At 42.0% G+C, this 19,750-nt stretch overlaps 1 protein-coding gene across 2 annotated transcripts in view; it reads right to left on the minus strand.

Annotated features, from left to right (window-relative positions):
* Positions 1-19,750, minus strand: part of SERINC5 (serine incorporator 5) — a 65,242-nt gene continuing 45,492 nt past the window's right edge. Inside the window, exons 9-13 of one of the 2 annotated variants that reach the window (XR_012645777.1) lie at positions 13,171-13,237; positions 8,305-8,344; positions 7,397-7,544; positions 5,464-5,685; positions 1-188 (exon numbers count right to left, since the gene is read on the minus strand). Coding sequence is in view for 1 of the 2 variants with exons in the window: in XM_074995478.1 (XP_074851579.1) it covers positions 5,538-5,685; positions 7,397-7,544; positions 8,305-8,344; positions 13,171-13,237 (403 nt within the window). In the remaining variant the exon portion in view is untranslated. Of the gene's footprint in view, positions 189-1,662; positions 5,686-7,396; positions 7,545-8,304; positions 8,345-13,170; positions 13,238-19,750 lie in introns of those variants that run through there. The other variant, XM_074995478.1, reaches the window with a different exon arrangement.

A 19,750-nucleotide genomic window follows, 5' to 3' on the forward strand; every position in this document is an offset into this window, starting at 1 on the left:
ATTACTTCTTTGTTTTGTGCAGATACAGACTAAGACGACCTCTCTGTGGACATGAATTTACTGTACTTGGGTTTGAAGGCTTACTCATTTCTCAGTCAACATGACTTCTAACAGGAGTGAATCTGGGCTTCCCACAAATGTCTTTGCTAACAAAGGAATGGATGTTTGCTCAAGGCTCAAGTGGAATACTGCAAGAAAGAAGAAAAAAGTATTCAGAACCCAAGATTTGAAGTTGCGGGGAAACTACAACAAAACAAGCCTACTGCAAAGCAACCTTCTACCCCATGCCATCCATGATTCCTCCAATAGAAACAGACATCTTGAAATAAGACTTGAGCTGGCCTTTTCATTTCAATACACATTAAACAGGAATAGATTTCTGGAAGCAGCAGCAAAGGAAGAATGGGTTCTACTCATTGACAGTAACATACTCCCCGTTCACCTGGACGCGGGAAATTCCTCCTTGTGAAAAGCGTGTAGCTTTGAAGGTTCATGCGAATTGTAGAAGGCAGACTAATGCAACTCACTTAAGTTCACAGTAAGTCAACCTCCTCCTCCCAAAGATATATACAAGGCATGTGCCAGGGCCAAAGTCAGCATGGGCATCTACTGGATGTCAAGCAAGAGAGTACAGTTATCTAGCAAATGTAATAAACATATGGGAGAGAAAAAGTTGTCCTCTTCTTTAGCTTTTGTTCCAAGACATGACTCATAACATGCACTTAACACTGCAGCATTAGACACTAGAGGCTTTTCATTCCACCCTTTACAAGTCTTTCCTATTCCCGATTACTACATAGCAGTAGTCTACATCAGACACACAAGTTTGTCAAGTACACTCAGAAATTCAGACAGTTAAGTATTAATGCAGAGGTGGTATATGAGGCAGCACCATTGAATCATAGGCTCAGTTCAGTTCTTCCAGTTTTAACCTCAACTACATTATTATTTCTAGCAGAGGTATGTATAATAGGCACTTTTTAAAAATGTACGTTCATCTGAGCAGACCGTGATCTATGAGCTGGATATCCTGACTTGTGACAGATCCTGACACATGACGTCAGGAATCATACAAATAGCTGTCAGTAGGAAATTCACAGTACAGTTTTTTTTTTAAACTACTTTAAACCCCCCTCCCGCCAACACCCCAATATTGTGCTGTCCTGCCAAAGGAAATACATCATTAAGGAAACTCCCTGGGCCTAAACTCAAAAGAGTCTAAAGGCAATGTTATCTTCTCCAGCAGGGAAAACCAGCAACCAGACATGGCTTTCCATCTGCACAGATGTCCAGGGATCGAAATGGCTTTTGGACATCTGTATGAAGGAACAGCCCCTGCAACTTTTTGTCTGGGCTTTCTCCTTCTGGTAGCATGGCTCACAGAGCATTAGTTTGGAATGGGATAATGCAGCGTACAGTCATCCTCCATTGCTCCTTCTGCAGCCTAATCGAACTCTGCAAAACCTACCCACACGTAATTTGCAAGGTGGGTTTGTGGGGTGGACCCAGGGACGCAAGTGCTGGAGTGGCAAGAATGATTGGTGCTTACGCGGTATCATTTTCTGTGTGCAAAATAGCTATTGTCATACATAATGTCATTACAATGAGCACGCAGTGTATACAGAAGGTCTTTTTTTTTTTTTTGGGGGGGGGGGGGGGGGGCAGATACTGCCTATGCAGTGTCTCACTATATTTTAAGAAAGTGGATGCCCTGGTCCATGCATATTTTGAAAAAATACCTAAATGAGTCAACTCATATCTCTTAACTATATCATTTTGCACAGTTGAGAGCTCTCTTTTAGGGTGCTAAGATCCCACAGGTTGCGCCATGTTACAAAAACTGATATTTTAATACTTGTTTTTCATACCACAGATGTCTTTGGCACCTCAGTGCTACACTTACAGATATCTGGACATTGGAGAATTTCATTTGGATTTTCTGGATTGTACATCAATTGCCGTTCAGAGCACTAAAACCAAATCAAAACAGTTTGAAAAACCCTGTAACTATAAAAAAAATATCAGAATTTGGATCTGAACTAGGAATTGGCTTACACTAGCAACTCTCTTCACTGGCTAACACTAGCAATAATTTATTCTCTTTTTAAATACAGGTTGAACCACTGTAATCCAGCACACTCTCATCCAGAAACATCTGTAGTCCAGCATGATTTTAGTTAGCTGGATAACCACTTATCACAGGAATAGCCAAGTTTCCTGTGGTCCCATAAAGTTTGTTTACAGCCACCAGTCCTGGCTCTCAATGTCCTGTACTGCAAGCTAGTTGTAATTAACCCCTAAACGTCTTCTAAGAGCCCAGTAAGCTGTGCAAGTGTTGGTAATGTGCTAGACAATACTGACCTCCCAAGGTTCGACAAACTCCCTCATTGGGCACCAGTCAAGTTCTAAGTAAGCCAGACAAGAAAGTTTCAACTTGTAATAAATCTGTTTTTTTTTTTTAAATTAAATGAATCTGAATGTTCTACATAATTTGCCCAATGCTGTTGCTTTTCCTGCTCATCACACAGTAAACGGTACAATCTGGGCAAGGTGGCCCCAAGTTATCTCATAGTCCTTACTCTCTTTTTATTTCAGGTATCAATGGGACTCTAGACATGAAGTCTCCTTGCAGGATCAAAACCTTATAGCCATATAGTGGAAGCATAATCCATCAAAACCCAGAAAACTATTTGCTCAGCATTATAACTTAACTGCAAAACTTATTTAAACTAACACCTATTTATTTGTATGGCCATACCAAAGAAACCCATATATCAGTTTTCAGCATAAAGCAGATTCTGATATTAAGCCCTGGTAACAGTATGCTTAGTAGTGTATGCTTATAAGACTTCACAAACTCTACAGAGTTTGCTTGGAGGATGGGGATGTGCAGGGTTTGGGAATAATTCAACCCTTGCAGAGCCATATCAGAACAACTCAGAGCCCACAATGAGACTGAGCCATTTTTTGCCTTTCTGGCGCCAAGGAAAAAGCCCAGATACTGTTTACCTGAGATGTCTTCAAGGTGTCCAGGATGCCCAGTCCCCTCCCCTTGTAGCAGAGGGGAAAGGTTCATTTCAGCTCTTTATTTAAATGATAGTTCTTAGCACTGAGCAATCTGTTCTACTGAATTACTAAAAGGCAGTACTGTAAGGCTAGCAGTGGATGGGGTGTTTTGGTTTAGTAAGGGCTGTTTAGGGAAGTGACTGGGAGAAAAGGGAAAAAAAAAAAAAAGAAAACAGGAACCTAACAAAAGCTGACATATACCTATGGCCCAGGTGTAAAAATCTGCATCTCACTTCTGCTAAACCCATCTCACCCCTTAGTGCACAGTTGCCAGTGATATGCATGTTAGAAGTAATAGAAATAATATTAATAGAACAAATCTACCAGAGTAGGTGCTAAGTTATCAGTTATATGGCAGAGCAGAACTGCCATAATTAATGAAACACACAACAATCAAGGCATAACACGTTGACAGACCATCTAATTTTCATCAGAATCACATAAGGCTTTATCTGTTAACACACTAAGCTGTAAGTGTTCTATTCCTAAAGAAAAGAGCTCAACTAAAAGGACAATGAGCATAAGAATGACCCTACTGGGTCAGACCAAAAGGTCTATCTAGTCCAGTATCTTGTCTTCCAACAATGGCCAATGCCAGGTGCTTCAGAGGGTATGAACAGGTAATCACTGAGTGACCCATCACCACTCATTCCAAGCTTCTGGCCAGTGCAGATGTAAACCTCACTAACTTTTTGTAGTTACACAGACAGCAGGGTTATATCAAAGTGGAAAGTCGTCTTGTCTTCCTTCCTTCCTGTTTTAATTCAGCACACTGGTAGCAATAGGACAGTTTTAAATCTACTGCAATTCAGAAGGATTCATATTAGTTTTCTTTTTATTTATCCACTGAAAAACTGATAGCCTTCAAATCTAGTTCTAACCAAGAAAAACTCAAAATGGCATGTCCACATCCAAAATGGGGTCCATGTTTTAGTCCTTGGGGAATTCAGCAATTGTTGTATTTGGAGCCATAGTAAAATTGCAGAATTCCCCTATGCCTGATGTTTACTGGGTCAGTCGTTGCCTGAGCACGTGTTCCATTTACATTAAAAGCTGTTCAACTTGATGGGAAGAGTCTCCACAAAGAACGTACCTGGCCAATCTGTTGATGGAGTGCCATTGGGACAAACTTCAGCTTACACTCTCATAGTACTGCTGTGCTCCTAAGCTAGCTAAAAAAGCAGAAAAAATGTTTCCATCTCCCATTGTCCCTGCCCCACCTCCAAATTGCACAACTGAATACCTCACAAGCAAACTTATGGAATAAGGTGATGCCATTTTCCAGAGTTCATTTCCTGGCCATAACCAAACTTTAAAGTAATAAGAAATTAGTAGCGAAAATCTGAGGCTGAAGTCTGAGGGAAACCTCTAAATGCAGGCAAAAATAGAGCACAAAAATTGGGCTTGGCACTCTCATTTTTAAGGTTAAGACATTGAACAAGGTTTCCCTACATTTGCTTAGCGTCGCCTTTGTTTGCATGGCACACATTGTGATTTTTCTTTAATAAAGAAGGTACCATACATAATATCTGTATATAAACAGGGGAGTCTGCTCTCAGCTACCACTTGCCAAACAAATCCCTCAGAAGTCCATTAATATAATTTAAGTTATAGGTAAACATTCATGTTTTGCTGATAATTGGGCCTGTTTTGAATTACATAACTCTTTAGCTTCTGTAGAAGTTTGAATTAAGAGAGAATATATATTAATAGCATATCCTTTTACAATATCTAGTTTCTCTGAATATTTCAGATGTCACCTATCACGCCAATCGTACTTAAAAGGTGCCTTTCCGTTTACATAATAAATATTTCTATTGCCACTGGTATGTTTCTCTATCATTCCATATTTGTAGTATCATATTTACTGAGTCATTTCATATATTTAGAAACCTCTTAACAGATATATTGCCCAACTTCTGCCCTAGTCAAACTCTCACAAGTATTCTACCACTAACGTAGTATTTTAGGTGCATTTCTGTAGAACATTATCTAGAGACAGGTATCAAGACTTGTGTACTCTATAAAAGGATAGTTTGAATCACCATAATCACTGTGAAAGGCAGCAGTAACGAAAAAATATAAAAAGGAATACATTTCTTTTTGTTACAAGGTATTCGATATTCCACATGAGGAAAATACACACTTTGCACTATGTTTGGTTTTGATTTTCTGCTGAATAAGGTCAGATTGTTAATTATTCTACAACTGTTTTATTTATTCCAGTTTATGTAACGTTAGTTGTATTTTCCCAGCCCTTCTGCATCCGTATTGCAACGTTGTCCTTGAACAGATACTGTATGTTGCTTGGGCTCCATTTTTGTTGTTTAAAAAAAGAATGGTTAAAAAAGAGGAAGTCTACTGATCTACAGTTTCATATGACAAGAGGTAACTAACCAGCATGTTAAGACACCTGATTTCTCCATCAAAGTGACTGATTTGTATTTGTAACAGACTAGTGCTTGTGCATTTCACACGGAGAACTGTCTGGTTGGACAGCAGAGAGGTGCTACAAGAGTCCACAGGTAGAGCAGGACACACACCCAACATGATAGCATCTTAATCCAGAAGATGGACCAGGTTCCACTGAAGAATTTTTCAATCTCGGCACTTTCATAACTGTTAAAGAGATGAAGGGAGAGGACAACAAGAAATGCAGTAAGCTTTTACATTCCAATTTTAGATTTTATTTCCCTGTGCTCATTTTGGGACACGTGCAACTGAATTCTCAACCTGGGGCAGGTGAACAGTGAGGACTCTGTTCAAGTAACAGCCAGGACAGACCTGCACATTCTCTCTCAACCATCTGTCTCTGGAGATAAAATGTAACAGTTCCAGTTTTGGGTATTAGAACTGTACTCCCACACTGAGACCCATCACATAACACTACGTCAATGTTAGATTTTTCTCTATCTTGGAAGTCATGGAAGATGGGAGAGATTCCAGAAGACTGGAAAAGGGCAAATATAGTGCCCATCTATAAAAAGGGAAATAAGGACTACCCAGAGAATTACAGACCAGTCAGCCTACGTTCTCTGCCAAGAAACATGATGGAGCAAATAATTAAGGAATCCATCTGCAAACATCTAGATGAGTAACAGTCAGCATGGATTTGTAAAGAAAAAAAATCAAGTCAAACCAATCTACTAGCTTTCTTTGGCTGCTTCTAAATGCTCGCTCTCCTGTTGGAGGTGGCATGGTAATGAGGCAATTCAAAGCAGGCTAATGAGGCACTAACATGCATATCCAGCACCTCATTAGCATAATGGCATCCGCACAAATTTCAAAGTGCCGACTTCAAATTGCAGATTAACAGTGTAGATGGGGGCAGCTTCAAAACAAGTGCCCCGCTTTGACATTCCCTTATTCCCAGAAAACCAGAAGCAGCCTTCGATAGGATGAAAAGTTTTAATGGGAGAAGCATATAGCTAGAATTTAGTAAGGCATCTGATACAGTCTCACATAACCTTCTTAACAACAAAATAGGGGGAAAAAAACATAGATAGGGCTACTGTAAGGTGGGTGCATAACTGGTTGGATAACCATTCTCAGAGAGTAGTTCTCAGTGGTTCACAGTCATGCTGGAAGAGTTCTGTGGGGTTCTGCAAGGGTCAGTTTTGGGACCAGGTCCATTCAACATTTTCATCAATGATCTAGATTGGAGGTGGCAAAACTCAGCCCGTGGGCCCCTCAAACATTCAGATCCAGCCTACCATGATCCTCTGGACCGCCAATGTCCCTACATGCCACAACCCCACATGCCAACTGCAGGGTCCAGCATGTGCATCTCTGCACAGCGTGCGCCCCCTTGGGGCAGGGCACAGGAGAGCTCTGCACCCTGCCCCCACTCTCAGCATAATCCTTGTAGCTTCCACTTGCTGAAATCCAATGGTTTGTGCCACACAGAGACACATGTGGCCCCAGAAGCCAGCCGCTTTGAGCAGCAGGTGGGGATTGGGCAGGGAGGGGGCCTGCCAAAGAGTCCCACTAGGCTGCTGGCCGTGAGCAGTCTAGGTAAGCACCTCCCAGCCAGAGCCTGCACCAGGCATCCCACACACTCCCACATCCCAACTCACTATTCCCTTCTATCCTAGGTCACAGCCCCAAACCTTGCACCCCATTCTACAGCCCTGCCAGATGCTGGGGAGAGAAGTCCGGAGCCTCAAGGTATGGATCCAGGCAAGCCGTGGTGCAAATTCAGACTGCAGTCCAGAGGTTCCCCGCCCCTGCTTTAGATGGAGCTGGGTCCTGCCATGAGCGCAGGGGATGGGACTTGATGACTTCTAGAGATTGCTTCCCGTTCTATGATTTGTCCTTCGAATTTACTTACTGGAACCAGTGAGTTACTGTCATCATCACATAGAGGGAAGCCAAGAAGAAAACGAAGTGGAAGTAGGCATAGCTGTACACTGTGGCTGTCTTCTCATCATAAATTACAGTCTGACCTCCCTTGGTTTCCACCTGCTCTTCAGCGTCAGCTGTGTGAAACAGGAAAGAAGAAGGCTTTCACACAGAATAGAGATAGTGGTAGAGTTCACATCCTATGGAACTAATTAAAAGGGTTAATTTTAGGCCCAGTTCAGGTAAATATCCTCATCCAGCAGAGCATGCCTTTGACTTCAGGCACATGCTAAAGTCTGACTGAAGTGAATGGAATTTAAGCACTGTCATGAATTCAGATGTTTATTCTGATCACAGGATCCTGAGCTTCCTCGCTTTGTGCTGGCCTCGCTCTAAGGAACTTTCCCCTGCGGATACCACAGCGAGAGTCTGAACGCTGGATCTTCTGACAGCGCACACCATTTGCTGTAGTGCCTGCACCCCAGAGGCTGAATACAGGAGCAGAGCACACAAATCTGGCTGCGACAGCACAACACATCCTCTTCCCACACACAATTACATTCAGAGCAGACATTACCCTTCGAGACTACTTTTAAAATTCATATCGTGCTGAAAGAGAGACGAACCACCCCCAGGATGGAGTGGAAAAAATTATTTACAAAAATTTCAGATGACAGAAAATTTCATAGATTTTAAAATAAATAAAAATCAAAGCATTTCAGAGCGCTCTTACTCTGTGAATAATATTTAATGCTATTGAAAAACTTTCAAACTTCCACAGAAATTATGACACATGTGCCTTTGTATATATGGGGTCTTGCTTTAGCTGTACACCTCTGGTTTAACCTAAAAGGCACAAGCAATGCTAAGCAAAATGTACAAGGGAAGCATAGTTACCCTCTCCATCTCGGGCACAGCAAAAGCAGCAACGTGCTACCTACAAGGCAGACACAAAGTTAATAGTGAGGTTATATGCAACAACAGAGAAACAGCACAGCAAATTAAGTGAGCCCAATGCGCCTAGACTACAAATCCTAACTGGTAAAAACATTGCTTCGTACATTTACAAAGACAACACAGTTAAAGCCTCAATCAGGAACAGCCAAGCAATTTACAGCAACACAACTTACGGAAATTAGGCACCTACTCTGCAAGCTTTGGTGTTAGTCAACCATTTATAAAGAAATATACTGCACCTATCCATTTTAAATCATCTAAGGCCCCTATTTAAATTACTTCAGGGTAGCAATGTCAAGGAGGAGTAGTGCCATAAGATAGCTGTGCATTGCAGTTACTTCTTTAGATCTAAGTCACAGGTGTTTTTAAAAATAACATTTCTTTATAGAAATGCGAGGAATATTAGAGATGCTGACTACACTCAGCAGGACTGATCATACCAATAAGCCTCAAACTTGACACCAACCATGCAAATGTCCAGTTTAAACTGAATGTTACTTTATCTTTATACTCTCCTATGTAACTCAGATATTTTTACTTTTTTTTTTTTCTTTTCTTTTTTGGTGGACAAATCTCAATTCTCAGTCTAGAAGCGAGTTCTTCACTGAGGGTCCGTTGACAATTCTGAAATGCATTGGGACATGGCCAGCGTGGTCTATTTCCACTGCCTTCTAGGACATAACATCGCACTTTTATTGTATGTTTTCATCGAATTTTTCTTCTTCTATGTAATTCCACATAGAATGTATTAACGCTGCATTGTCTATATTACATCTCCAACATTACTTGTTATTTCGTGTTTGTGTTTCATTTTGGGGGGAAGAGGAAATTATTTGTGTTTGCAGTACCATAAAGAGTACGTATCAGGAAATTATTTTCTACTTTAAGTTTTGTGAACTTTATACAGGTTGAATCTCTCTAATCTGAAACTCTCTTGTCCGGCAAACTCCATAATCCGGCATGATTTTAGTTAGCTGCACAACCACTTATCATGGGTGTGGGCCATGTTTCCTGTGGTCCCATAACGTTTGTATACAGCCACCAGTCCTGGCTCTCAGTGTTCTGTGATGTTATTTAGTTTTAATTGCCCCTAAATGTCTTTTGAGAGTCCAATAAGCAGTGGAAGTGTTAATGTGGTAGAATATATTGGCCACCTGTCATCTGGCAAATTCTCTTGTCTGGCACCAGTCAGGTCCCAAGGCTGCTGGACAAGAGAGGTTCAATTTGTACTTCAATTTAATAGACAAGGATTTTTCCATTGCCTTGGTATGATGAATACTCCGCATACAAAAGATGACAAAAAGACTAGGAAAATTCCTGTTTAAAACACTGATTAAGTTTACTGAAACAGGAAAATAAATGCTATTCCCATCATTGGATATAACAAGTTATTTTTATAAGTTAAATTTAGACAAGATTTATTGCCTTTCGCTTCCATTATAATTTGGCTACATCAAAATCTTAGAGTTAATGCTGGGTCCCTTCAAAGACAGTGCTTTTTCCTTAGATACACGCGTCAGAAATGCAGGCCTTTCACAGTAAGTGACATAATTAGTACTGTTGGCTAGCACACAAATAGCCATTCAGCTTGATTAATTATCTCTAGTTGAGGTACTGAAAGACTTTCTGTATAAACAAATGCAGCTGAAAAATTACGTTTACATTTCTTGCCAAAAGACAAAGGCCCTTTATCACAGGGAAGCTGAACCAGAATGCAATTAATTGGCCGTTGCCTGTCATTCCTTTATATGCACATACAACAGTCCTCTTACCACTCTTTAAAACCAAATGATTTAGAAATAACTCAACTGTTAAGTACCCTAGCAAAGCAGTGTAGCCTTCTCAGACCAATGGTCCCAGGTTACCAGGTCATTACCATGACAGCCAGTGCCTTCCACTTCCCTTTCAGTGATCTGCATTCTAGCATTCCAGAAAGCTTGAACTGATTCAGTTCTCACACTGGCAAGACACGACTGGGGTCTGAAGCAGCTCAAGCACTATTGTGGGTCAAAGTGTGCTAAAAATGTGCACTGGGATCCAGCACAGGAGATCATTATTAAAATTACGTACGCAATCGCCTAGAGTACCAGACACAGTCCCTTCAAGTATAGTGATTTTGCAAAATGGAGTGTTAATAGTATCTATTCAACAGTCATAAGCAGTTACTACTTTTCGAAGATTCCTATGAGTACTACCCGCATGTTGGTTATATACTCAAAGCTAAATACTATAGCATTTTTAAATACTTATATCTGCAAACAAGAAAGGCTAGAAACACCACTTTTTAAAAGAGTAGGAAAGCTTAGAATCTGTTGATAGTTTCATGATACCCAGAGAGCAGCTTTTATAGCACATAGGATCAGGTTCTAAGTCTCAGAGAACTACCAAAAAAAAAAAAGCAGCTGCATTTGAAGTATCTAGCTTGACGCAGGGTGCAGAGATTCTGAACGAGTGCATTGGAAAAAACTTATTTATTTTAATTTTTTAATGCTTATATGGAGTTAAGTGTGTTGTGATGCTACTTGCTCAAGCTTTCCACAGAATTCACCCTTGGCTAAGACAAAACACAGACATTTCTGCATGGATGGATGCTACAGCAAATAAAATAAGGGAAGCAAAATAGAAGTTGGAATTCAGTCTTCCATGCTGGGTGCTGAAGACCTCTGTTATAATATATGTTTGTGAAGCTACCAAATATAAATGTGTATATCTATCTATACACACACAGAGCTAACAAATATACTTATGCAATAAAATGGCTCTCTTTTACCACATATAGTATGGCAATTTATAAGAACATATGAACAGCCATATTAGGTCAGACCACAGCCCATCAAGCCCAGTATCCTGTCTTCTGACAGTGGCCAATGCCAGGTGCCCCAGAGGGAATGAACAGAACAGGTAATCTATCAAGTGATCAATTCCCTGTTGCCTATTTCCAGACTCTTGCAAACAGAGGCTAGGGACTCCGTCCATGCCCATCCTAGCTAATAGCCAATGATGGACCTATCCCCCATGAATTTACCTATTTCTTTTTTAAACTCTACTGTAGTCTTGGTCTTCACAACATTCTCCAGCAAGGAGTTCCACAGGTTAACTGTGTGTTGTGTGAAAAAATATTTCCTATTGTTTGTTTTAAACCTGCTGCCTATTAATTTCACTTGGTGACCCCTAGTTCTTATTTTGTGAGAAGGAATAAATAACAATTCCTTATTTAGTTTCTCCACACCAGTCATGATTTTATATACCTGTATCATATTCCCCCACTTAACTGTCTTTTTTCCAAGCTAAAAAGTCCCAGCCTTATTAATCTCTCCTCATATGGCAGACACTCAGAAGTACCTTTAAATTCATAATCTTTTACTGTAAAAAATGCCAGGAAGGAGAGCCACAGAAGTGGGGGAGGGGGGAAAAGAAAAACAAAGAACAAAAAGAGTGAGTGTTTTTGGCTAGGAAGATATTAAGAAACACTGATGTATTTACTACCTTTGAATTTTCTCACATGCCCTGTTCTACAACTAAAATATAATGACCTCATTTTTGGTTGTACTCTTAACAAATATGGGCTTTTCTGCCTTAACTGAGATGAAGTGAGCTTCTGGAAAACAGTTACAGTCCAGTTTAATGCAAGCTGTAACATCACGAAAGTCTGGATAATGCTAGAGGAAAAAACTGCAAAGTCAGTAGAATCGTATTTACGATCCATTAAGCAAGTGCCCTGAGGGACAGGCAGGAACTGCTGAGGAGCCAGCCCAGGAAGTAAGGACTCAGGAAACACCTGGATAATTCCACCTTTTTTTCCCCACAAGATGAGCATGTGCAGTGTGAACAGGCTTTTTACTTAGCTAGCCATAACAGTGTGGTTTGCCTCTTCAGGCCCGGGACCAGCCAACACCAGTTATTCATGAGGCACACCTGAGCAGGTATCAGATGATTAAAGGTTGTTACAAGGAGGAGGGAGAACAAAGATTCTCAATTTCTGACAATAGGACAAGAAACAATGGGCTTAAAACGTAGCAAGAGAGGCTTAGGGTGGAAATCAGGAAAATCTTAACTGCTAGGGTGGTTAAACACTGGAATAAATTGCCCGGGGTGGTTGTGGAATTTCCATCACTGGAGGATTCTAAGAGCAGGTTAGAGGAATATCTGGGAGGGCTGGTCAACTCTCGATGGTGCTTAGTCCTGCTGAGAGGGCAGGGGACAGAACTCGGTGATCTCTCGAGGTCCTTTCCAGTCCTAGTATTTTACAGTTACCTTTGACAAAGCAGCAGGAAGTCCTAGAAGGGAGTGGGGAGGCGAGGGGTGGGCTGCTCAAGGAGAAAACACCAGTGTGAAGCTAGAGGGAGAGATTTCAGGTAGGAACTGCTAAGGCAGGGAATGGCAATTGGGAGGGAGCAAGAGAACCCCTATTTCACAGGCAACAGAGGAAGACTACACAGAGCGCTTGGCGTGAACAGCCTCCAGACAGGGAAGACCTTGGCACAACCCCCGGCAGAAAGACGTGCTGGGGATCTGAGAACTTTATTTGGGCAACGATTAGTTAGGAAGGGCATTGCTGAGCTACAGAGGTGTCCTTCAGGGACCCTGAAAATGGGGTAAACAGACACTGAGTTCTACAGAGCCACTTGTGGCCACCAGAGGTTGCTCAAGAGGCAGGTGGCCCTTTTATGCCATCTGTCTGAGTTCTCCTTGCCAATTCTAAATTAACACCACACACAATCAGCAGACAGACCACATGACTACCAGCACTGAGATGGTCTGGTGGGAAGAAGCAATCTGTGGTAGTGCCAGGAAATAACAACTCACTTCTGTTTCAGGCGTTGCGTATATTCCTCTCAGCGCTTCCGAGCTTGCACGCGTTGTTGAAGTCAAACTAGGATCAAAAAGAAGATAGTGCCAGAACATTCAGTGTACGTCTCCTGCGGTGCTAAGCACTCTCTCTATGTAGGTAGATGACTGTGAGCCTCCCAACCCAACCATCCGTCCATACTGGGCAGGATGGTCCTGTACCTGAGATGCCAAAAAGGCGTCCTGACTTATTTTTTTTAAAAGGGACTCACTGTCTCATAGTTGGGCCCTCCCCCACTGACCTTTTCCACCAGCAGCTGCACAGGCCCAGCTGCTGGCAGGAGTCACTTCCCCGAGCCTCAGGGAAGTCGGGAAGTGTGGGCAGCTGCCGCTTCCCTGTGGCTCTGGGGGAGGTCTGGGGGCTGCCTCTTTTCTGGCAGCTGCAGCTTCCCTGGGGCTCTGGGGGAGGGCAAGCAGCTGCCGCATTCCTCTGGATCACAGGGAGCGCCAGCAGCTGCCGCCTCCTTTCCAGCTCCCCAGGGCCTGGTGGAGCCAGGAGCCGCCACCTCTCCTCACCTTATCTCCCTGTCCCGTACTTGGGACAGGGAGATATGGTCACCTTAATGCTGGCACTATGGATGCTATTGCTCTAGCTGCAGTTCAGACTCCCAAGCTCCTGGATGTGAGTGAGTGTAGCTAAGTCAAATGCGTGCCAGAGCCACAAAACAGCCACACTTCCGAGTTCAGCATGCACTCAAACAAAGCTAGCATGGATCCATTTAACCTGGGCTGGGCACCTAGCTCAATGCTGCAGCACAGATATACCCTAAGCAGTCAGTCCCACACCCGCTGAAGTAAGTAATAACAAAGGGCAGGTGATCAAATGCTAAGTCTGTGCAAAGTTTCTTCTGTGCAAGTACAAACTGACAGGACAGATAACCCTCACCTGACGCATTCCGTAATCAGGAACTTAAGAATAAACTAGACAGCTTGTATTAATGTCAATGCCACCAGCCAGCAGTCAATATAAAAGCAAAACACACTGATTTGCACTTCAGAGCAGATTCTCCCGGCTATGCATAACAAATACTCTGCCATTCCAGAGCATTTTCCACAAAATTCTTTCATGTTTAATAGGAGTCCATGGAAAAATAAAATTGGGAAACTGTTCTAAGAAGACTGTCTCACTACTATACAGTTCCCATAAAGTCATGTTTGTTGGGGACATCCTTACCAGTTTCCACTGCACTTCTCTCTGAAACCAGCTCTCACCCATCCTTCCTCTTTTCCAAGAAAATGTTACACAACCTCTCCACATCCCACACTGAACCATTAACCCAGATCTCCCTGGGCTCCAGCACTGCAGTAAATGAACCCTTCTGAAACAGTTAGCAACATAACTACCTTCTCCACCCCTAGTTTCACTCCCATCAGTTAGGGGGCTGTGTCTCATACTGAGGAATGAGCCACAGAGACATGAGTTTCTCATTTAGTCCTATACATGGTGGTATTTGTTGTACTGATTGTCCCCAAAGAATGCCACTTCACAGCCTGTCCTTCCACACTGACAAATCTCCCCTTGGATTGAAAGATTTACTTTTCATAGGAATAATGAATGTTATTTATGAGGTTATTTCAATAATCAAATATGGATATTGAGACTATATGGATTCCTGGCAAGATCCGGGTCTGATAGGCCTTACCAGGGTGGTGTAGGTTCTCCAGATGAAAGAACTGGTTGCACCACCTAAGACCAGGGTGAGCAAACTCTTTATGTCAGGTCCCACTTTTCGCCCCTGCAATTACCAGGGTTCTCCCAATGTCCCCAGAAATGAGTGGCTATCTCCTGAAAGGGATGCACTGTGCTCCCTCCGTGAAGGGGGCTGTGTGGGTATAGAGGGAGACAGCGGTGGCTGATCGAACTGCACCTCCTATATGAAATTTCATGCCCCCCTCAAGGGGTGTACCCACCCCCCCACTGACTTTGCACACCCCTGACCTAAGACCTCTACATTGGGGAGGTATAAAGGATGTTGTCTGTAATCCAGTGAAAGATACTTTGTGTTTAGAAATATCTACATTTGCAGGAAAGGCTAAATTCTTGGAGGGTGGAGATTTTGAAGTAAACTCTTATTCAGTGCAGAGTCCATGCAAAACTGGGAGCGCTGTAGTACGGTTGCACAACAATTTGCGTTGCTACACAATGGGGAGTTTTTTCCTGGTTCATTCCTAGATAGTAACTGCAATATTACTACTGGGATATCACAAATGCACAGACAGATGTGACCAAATTCAGCTCTGACAGGAAATACCAAGGTAGCCTGGTTTCTAAAGAGAGGACTGGATGTACCACCTTGTTCAGAGGTTGTCTCAATGCCACCCCCAAAGAGTTTCCTTTAAAGCATAAGAAGTTGTCACACGTCCCTCTACCAAAAGGTTTCGTAAGGGATTTTTGCTTTTTAATACAACATGAACTCCAGATACTTTTAAATGAACACACTATTATTGCACCAGAGCATTTTCTTGTATTTACTTTCCACCTCAACATATTTATTCTTCAGCTGAGCTAAATGTTAAGAATTGTAAAGCTACGAGAATTGCTTTAAAAGGACTGCCAGTATATTTTTTTCCACAATTTTTTTGGGAAGAAAGGTGCTTTCAAAATCGGTAGTGGGATAATCCTTGGTGGGATAATACACGATTGGAATGTTGGTACTGAAGGGTACAGCCTGCTAAGGAAGGATAGACAAGTAAGAAAGGGGGGAGGTGTTGCCTTATATATTAAAAATGTACACACTTGGACTGAGGTGGAGATGGACGTGTTGAGAGTCTCTGGGTTGGACTAAGGGGGTAAAAAACAAGGGTGATGTCCTGCTAGGAGTCTACTACAAGCCGCCTACCCAGGTGGAAGAGGTGGATGAGGCTTTTTTTAAACAACTAACAAAGTCACGCAGGGCCCCGGATTTGGTGGTGATGGGGGACTTCAACTCTCCAGGTATACGTTGGGAAACTAATACAGCAGGGCACAGACTATCCAGTAAATTCTTGGATTGTATTGGAGACAACTTTTTATTCCAAAAGGTTGAAAAAGCTGTGGGGGGAAGCTGTTCTAGATTTGATTTTAACAAATAGGGAGGAATTGGTAGACAACTTGAAAGTGGAAGGCAGTTTGGGTGAAAGTGATCATGAAATCATAGAGTTCACAATTCTAAGGAAGGGTAGAAGGGAAAACAGCAAAATAGAGATAATGGATTTCAGAAGGGCAGATTCTGGTAAACTCAGAGACCTGGCAGGTAAGGTCCCATGGGAAGCAAAATGGAGGGAAAAACAGCTGAGGAGAGTTGGCAGTTTTTCAAAGGGACATTATTAAGAGCCCAAAAGCAAGCTATCCCGCTGCGTAGGAAAGATAGAAAACATGGCAAAAGACCGCCGTGGCTTTACCAGGAGATCTTGCATGATCTCAAAATAAAAAAGGAATCATATAAAAAATGGAAACAAGGACATATTATAAAGGATGAATATAGGCAAACAACACAAGAATGCAGGAGCAAGATTAGAAGGGCTAAGGCACAAAATGAGCTCAAACTAGCTACAGGCATAAAGAGAAACAAGAAGGCTTTCTATAAGTATATTAGAAACAAGAGGAAGACGAGGGACAGGGTGGGGCCATTGCTCAGTGAGGAGGGAGAAACAGTAACAGGGAACTTGAAAATGAAAGAGATGCTTAATGACTTCTTTGTTTCGGTCTTCACTGAGAAGTCTGACGAAGGAATGCCTAACATAGTGAAAGCTAGTGGGAAAGGGGTAAGGCTAGAAGTTGAAATAAAAAAAGAACAAGTTAAAAATCACTTAGGAAAATTAGATGTCTGCAAGTCACCAGGGCCTGATAAAATGCATCCTAGAATACTCAAGGAGCTGATAGAGGAGGTACCTGAGCCTTTATCTATCATCTTTGGAAAATCATGGGAGACAGGAGAGATTCCAGAAGTCTGAAAAAGGGCAAATATAGTGCCCATCTATAAAAAGGGGAATAAGAATAACTCAGGAAACTACAGGCCAGTCAGCTTAACTTCAGTTCCAGGAAAGATAATGGAGCAGGTAATTAAAGAAATCATCTGCAAGCACTTGGAAGGTGGTAGGGAACAGCCAGCATGGATTTGTAAAGAACAAATCATGTCAAACTAACCTGACAGCTCTCTTTGATAGGATAATGAGCCTTGTGGATAGGGGAGAAGCGGTAGATGTGGTATACCTAGACTTTAGTAAAGCATTTGATACAGTCTTGCATGATATTCTTATAAAAAAAGCTAGGCAAATACAATTTAGATGAGGCTGCTATAAGGTGGGTGCATAACTGGCTGGATAACCGTACCCAGAAAGTAGTTCTTAATGGCCTTCAATCCTGCTGGAAAAGTATAACAAGTGGGGTTCCACAGGGGTCTGTGTTAGGACTGGTTCTGTTCAATATCTTCATCAATGATTTAGATATTGGCATAGAAAGTAAGCTTATTAAGTTTGCAGATGATACCAAGCGGGGAGGGGTTGCAACTGCTTTGGAGGACATGGTCATAATTCAAAATGATCTGGATAAATTGGAGAAATGGTCTGAGGTAAACAGGATGAAGGACAAATGCAAAGTGCTCCACTTGGGAAGGAACAATCAGTTTCACACATACAGAATGGAGAGAGACTGTCTAGGAATGAGTACAGCAGAAAGGGTTCTAGGGGTTATAGTGGACCACAAGCTAAATATGAGCCAACAGTGTGATGCTGTTGCAAAAAAAGCAAACATGATTCTGGGATGCATTAACAGGTGTTTGGTGAACAAGACTTGAGAAGTCATTCTTCCGCTCTGCTTGGTGCTGGTTAGGCCTCAGCTGGAGTATTGTGTCCAGTTCTGGGCACCGCAGTTCAAGAAAGATGTGGAGAAATTAGAAAGGGTCCAGAAAAGAGCAACAAGAACGATTAAAGGTCTAGAGACTGTGACCTATGAAGAAAGGCTGAAAGAATTGGGCTTGTTCAGTTTGGAAAAGAGAAGATTGAGGGGAGACATGATAGCAGTTTTCAGGTATCTAAAAGGGTGTCATAAGGAAGAGGGAGAAAACTTGTTCTTCTTGGCCTCTGAGGGTAGAACAAGAGGCAATGGGCTTAAACTGCCCTAAGGGAGGTGTAGGTTGGACATTAGGAAAAAGTTCCTAACTGTCAGGGTGGTCAAACAGTGGAATAAATTGCCAAGGGAAGTTGGGGAATCTCCATTCCTGGAGATATTTAAGAGCAGGTTAGATAAATGTCTATCAGGAACAGTTTAGACAGTACTTGGTCCTGCCATTGGGGCAGGAGGCTGGACTCGATGGCCTCTTGCGGTCCCTTCCAGTCCTAGTATTCTATGAAGGAACCCTGGATACACAGCTATTTTTATTTTGAAATCATCACTTTTGACAGGCCGGGAGGGGGTGCTATTATGCAAATGAGATGCTGCATATTCATTTGTATTTTAGAACGGCTGTATTTACATGCCCCTTCTGAAAGGGAGAGGTAGTGTAGCCACAGCCAAAGTGTCTTTCACTGGATTACAAACAACACTCTTTATACCACTGAACATCAATATTAAACAATTAAAACAAAAAAATCTAAGTTGTAGTAGAACTTCAGAATGATGAACTGAACAGTCAACCATACACCTCATTTGGAATCAGAAGTACCCACTCTAGCAGCAGCAGAGACCAAAACAAACAAATAATAAAAAAACACAACACAAAACAAAAACAACCACAAATATTGTAATGTGTTAAATGTAAACTGCTAAAAAATAAAGAGGAAGCAGCATTTTTCTTCTCCATTGTTAAGTTTCAAAGCTATATTAAGTCAATGTTCAATTAATTTTTCAAAGAACAACTGTAACGTTTTGTTCAGTTACAAACAAACTCCATTCCTGGAGTGCCTGGAATTTGACATTCTACTGTACGTCATTTGGGGGTTTGTTTTGCTTTTCTCTCATGGACAGCCAAAGAGACTAATGAGTTTCACGAGGGCTTCTAGTCAGTGTTGCTTTCAGATTTTCAGATACTAGCATAGCAGTGCTTGATCCCAGACACATGAAGGACATATCTCAATTCACTATGCACACAGCATTCAGGAAGTTTAGTTGACTGCTCCTTTAGGATAGCTATGGATGGAGAGCAACCCCACGCTACCTCAGCCATCTGTCACACAGTTCAAACCATGTTAAAAACCACCAACCACTTTCAATCCAAACTGCTGTCAGAGAAGCTACAATTTGGTGATACCTTCTGCAGAATTTAAGACTTTTCAACAAAGTGGTGTTTCTGGTCTCAATGTTTTTCAAGTGTGTTCTAGTGTCAAGATGTTTTCAAGTTTACAAATGTGAACCAGTACAGAGTATTGTCTTCCTGAGTTTGCAGACAGGCACATTAAAGCAGCTGCAGACGCAGGAAGGCAACGCTGCACTGGTTCACGTTTGAAAACTTTCTTAATCAACAAGACCAGAAACATCACTTTGTTGGAAAGTCTTAAATTCTGCAGAAAGTATCACCAAAGTAGTAGCTTCGCTGACCGCAATTTGGATTGAACACGGCTA

The sequence above is a fragment of the Carettochelys insculpta genome, chromosome 5, assembly GCF_033958435.1.
Source record: "Carettochelys insculpta isolate YL-2023 chromosome 5, ASM3395843v1, whole genome shotgun sequence".
Classification (NCBI taxonomy): Eukaryota; Metazoa; Chordata; order Testudines; family Carettochelyidae; genus Carettochelys; species Carettochelys insculpta.